Source organism: Pseudorasbora parva, chromosome 15 (genome assembly GCF_024679245.1).
Source record: "Pseudorasbora parva isolate DD20220531a chromosome 15, ASM2467924v1, whole genome shotgun sequence".
Classification (NCBI taxonomy): Eukaryota; Metazoa; Chordata; class Actinopteri; order Cypriniformes; family Gobionidae; genus Pseudorasbora; species Pseudorasbora parva.
The window spans coordinates 10811619-10816189 of NC_090186.1; the positions used below are offsets into that span (position 1 = coordinate 10811619).

At 46.6% G+C, this 4571-nt stretch overlaps 1 protein-coding gene across 1 annotated transcript; it reads right to left on the reverse strand.

The window, feature by feature from the left end:
• Window positions 1–2485: 2485 nt before the first annotated feature.
• LOC137041826 (period circadian protein-like) lies at window positions 2486–2944 on the reverse strand. Its single transcript, XM_067418498.1, has one exon. The coding sequence runs from the start codon at window positions 2942–2944 to the stop codon at window positions 2486–2488; it is 459 nt and encodes a 152-aa protein (XP_067274599.1).
• Between the last annotated feature and the right edge of the window lie 1627 nt (window positions 2945–4571).

Below are 4571 nucleotides of genomic sequence, written 5' to 3' on the forward strand. Positions count from 1 at the left end.
GTATAAATCTGCCAGCAGCTCTGAGAGTGAGCTCAGTCCTAGAGCAGAGACAACTCCAAGCATAACAATACCCATCTCCTCTGATTTATGCCACTCTCTATCCCTTAACAGACCTGCAAACGTCTGCACACTCTCCGGCAACATTCATCTACACTTAAAGTCACCATGAAATCAAAATTGACAATTCTTATTTTTTATGGAGTATTGCAAGTAAGCCTATTTATTAGAAATGATTTATCCGCACATCTTTTTGTAAATTCATGTTCCCTCGTGATCTTTAATCAAAATATCTTCCCCTCCCTCTTGCAGTGAAGTCTCTTCTCTGATGATGTGTGTACTGGCGTGAGGGTGGGACAACCTGTCAATCACATGAGATCGACCAATAGCAAACAACAACCATCCAATCAATCTCAGACTGACAAGTCCCAAGCTAATTTTTTTTTACCCGAGAAGCACTCGGATATACATCACAATAGAAAGAAAACACTATTGCAACTTCTGTTTCATGTCGACTTTGAAGGTGCACTTTGTACATTTTATTGGCATCTAGTGGTGAGGTTGCGAACTGCAACCGCCCACAACCCACCCCTCCCTTTCAAACCACATAGCTACGATGGCTGACACAGGACAAAGATGTTGTCGTCTGAGACAGCAGAGAGTAGCAGCACTCTGTAGAGCAGTTCGTCCATTTAGGGCTACTGTAGAAACATGACGGCGCAAAATGGTGACTTCACTATAAGGGGTCCCACGTTGTATGAAGATAGAATTGGCTCATTTTAATGTAATAATAACATAATGGCTCATTATATATGTAAGGTCTTTATACACCACTGAAAACATAGTTATGTAGGTTATATTGCCTTCTGTCAATTACACACCGCACCTAATCAAAATTAGCTTCCATTTAAAAAATATTCTTTGTTCAATACAAGTTAAGCTCAATCAACAGCATTTGTGGCATAATGTTTATTATAAAAAAATATTTAATCACATTTTATGGTAATGTCTGAAATTCTACAATGGACTCTACCATTACCTTGCTTCAAGCCATTCTCGCGTGGTATAAAAAGCCTGCAGGAAGACTCTCATTATTCTCATTAATATTCAACAAGCTAAGCTGTTTGAATCTGATTGGCTGACATGTAATTACCTAAAGGATTATTAGGAACACCATACTAATACTGTGTTTGACCCCCTTTCACCTTCAGAACTGCCTTAATTCTACGTGGCATTGATTCAACAAGGTGCTGAAAGCATTCTTTAGAAATGTTGGCACATATTGATAGGATAGCACATCCAGGGCATGAAGCTCCCATTCCACTACATCCCAAAGATGCTCTATTGGGTTGAGATCTGGTGACTGTGGGGGCCATTTTAGTACAGTGAACTCATTTTCATATTCAAGAAACCAATTTTAAATTATTTGAGCTTTGTGACATGGTGCATTATCCTGCTGGAAGTATCACAGGTTCATAAAGGGATGGACATGATCAGAAACAATGCTCAGGTAGGCAGTAGCATTTAAACGATGCCCAATTGGCACTAAGGGCCTAAAGTGTGCCAAGAAAAAATCCCCCACACCATTACACCACCACCACCAGCAACCTGCACAGTGGTAACAAGACATTATGGATCCATGTTCTCATTTTGTTTACGCCATATTCTGACTCTACCATCTGAATGTCTCAACAGAAATCGAGACTCATCAGACCAGGCAACATTTTTTCAGTCTTCCACTGTCCAATTTTGGTGAGCTTGTGCAAATTGTAGCCTCTTTTCCTATTTGTAGTGGAGATGAGTGGTACCCGGTGGGGTCTTCTGCTGTTGTAGCCCATCTGCCTCAAGGTTGTACGTATTGTGGCTTCACAAATGCTTGTCACATGCCTGTCCTGTGTTGTGTGCACATGTGGGTTTTATTATTTTGAGCATGTGCTCCTGTAATTGCCTGATCCCTCCCCCCTTGTTATCTGATTAGTGTTTGATTTCTCCCATCTGTTCCCTCTTAATTTCTTCCCTTTATAAACTCCTTGTGTTTGTCAGTCTTTGTGGAATCCTTGTTATGTCTACGTCTCCCATTTCCCTTTGAGTTTATGTTTTTGGAACCAGTTGTTTTGCCCCTTCGTGGGTTTTGTTTTGTGTTATGTTTATTTTGTGTTTAATTGAGTTCTCACCTTAGTTTCTTTAGTGTAACGTGACAGAAGGATTCCACCATTATGAGAACTCAGCGGAGAACGGACTCGCCGCAACCACCAACCTCTACTGTCTCCTGTCCCCAATGGGACTGTATAGTCAAGTTCAGGTCCCTGGGTGCTATGAGGCAACGGGGAACTGACTTAAGGGAGTTTGCGCAGAAGTTCAGGAGGGCGGCTGAAGAATGATACAACGATGATGCTTTGAAGGACCTTTTCAATTATGCCCTGGATGAACCATTAGAGTGGATCGTCATTAGAGCACTGGAGGGGTCAACATTTGACGTAGCGGTGGATTATTTCACTGGCCAGAGGAAGAGGCCTCTTCCCCTGAGTCCGGTGGTCCCAGCTAAGGTGGACCCTGTTCCGGTGGTCTTGAAACAGAGGAGGAGAAGGAAGGCTCCCTCCGTGCCTGTTCCGATGGTCCCAGTTCCGGTGGATCGTGTTCCGGTGGTCCCAGTGCCGGTGGATTGTGTTCCGGTGGTCCCAGTGCCGGTGGATCGTGTTTGAGTGGTCCTGATGCCGGTGGTCCAAATTCCGGTGGTCCCAGTGCCGGTGGACTTTGTTCCGGTGGACACTGCTAGACCGGAGAAGTTTCCCCGGCGTCCTGCTCTGCCCGCGCTGACCCGGCATCCTGCTCTGCCCGCGCTGACCCAGCGTCCTGCTCTGCCCGCGCTGACCTGGAATCCTGCTCTGCCCGCGCTGGCCTGGCGCCCTGCTCTGCCCGTGCCACTGAGGCGTCCTGCTCTGCCCATGCCGCCTGGACCCAGTGGGCACTACTTGCCAATTGAACTTTGTGGGCCACCATGGCCTCCTGATTTTTTTTCCTCCCCATTTTTCCCTTGTTGACCCTTCCCTTGTCTGTTCCTTCCTCGTCTGTTTCCCCTGTCCCTCCCGCCCCGCCCTGGTCTGTCCCCCCCGCCGCCCCCTGGTCTGTCCCCCCCATCCCGCCCTGGTCTGTCCCTCCCATCCCGCCAGGGTCTGTCCCTTCCGTCCCGCCTTGGTCTGTCCCTCCCATCCCGCCTTGGTCTGTCCCTCCCGTCCTGCCTTGGTCTGTCCATCCAGTCCCGCCTTGGTCTGTTCCTCCCGTCCCGCCTTGGTCTGTCCCTCCCGTCCCGCCTTGGTCTGTTCCTCCCGTCCTGCCCTGGTCTGACCCTCCCGTCCCGCCTTGGTCTGTCCCTCTCGTCCTGCCCTGGTCTGTCCCTCCCGTCCTGCCTTGGTCTGTCCCTCCCGTCCCGCCTTGGTTTGTTCCTCCCGTCCCGCCTTGGTCCGTCTCTCCCTGATCTGTCCCTCGCGCCCCTAGAGGAGCGTATGGAAGCCGCTCCGTAAGGAGGGGGTAGTGTCACATGCCTGTCCTGTGTGTACATGTGGGTTTTGTTATTTTGAGCATGTGCTCCTGTAGTTGTTTGATCCCTCCCCCCTTGTTATCTGATTAGTGTTTGATTTCTCCCACCTGTTTCCTCTTAATTTTTTTTTTCCCTTTATAAGCTTCTTGTGTTTGTCAGTCTTTGTGGAATCATTGTTATGTCTACGTCTCCTGCTTCCCTGTGTTGGTATGTTTTGAGTTTATGTTTTTGGAAGCAGTTGTTTTGCCCCCTCGTGGGTTTTGTTTTGTGTTATGTTTATTTTATGTTTAATAAATTCACATTTCTCTGCTATTGAGTTCTCACCTTAGTTTCTTTAGTGTAACGTGACAATGCTTTGCTGCAAACCTCGGTTGTAACGAGTTGTTATTTCAGTCAAAGTTGCTCTTCTATCAGCTTGAATCAGTCGGCCCATTCTCCTCTGACCTCTAGCATCAACAAGGTATTTTCGCCCACAGGACTGCCGCATACTGGATGTTTTTCCCTTTTCACACCATTCTTTGTAAACCCTAGAAATGGTTGTGCGTGAAAATCCCAGTAACTGAGCAGATTGTGAAATACTTAGACCGGCCTGTCAGGCACCAACAACCATGCCACGCTTAAAATTGCTTAAATCACCTTTCTTTCCCATTATGACATTCAGTTTGGAGTTCAGGAGATTGTCTTGACCAGGACCACACCCCTAAATGCATTGAAGCAACTGCCTTGTGATTGGTTGATTAGATAACTGCATTAATGAGAAATTGAACAGGTGTCCCTAATAGGTGATATATTTCTTCTTCTTCTTCTTTCGGCTGTTCCCTTTAGGGGTCGCCACAGCGAGTCATCTGCCTTTATATATATATCCAGCCATCCTTGCTGTATATGAAAACTGTAACTGAGCTAGACGAATTCTGTGGACGTGGTCTCATTCCTTTTTGTGAAGAAAAAGTACACATATTTTTGAATGTGTAGCAGAAGAGTATGCAAGCTTTGGGACATACTACTTCCTAATCTTTAGCAGACTCTATTGCTTAGT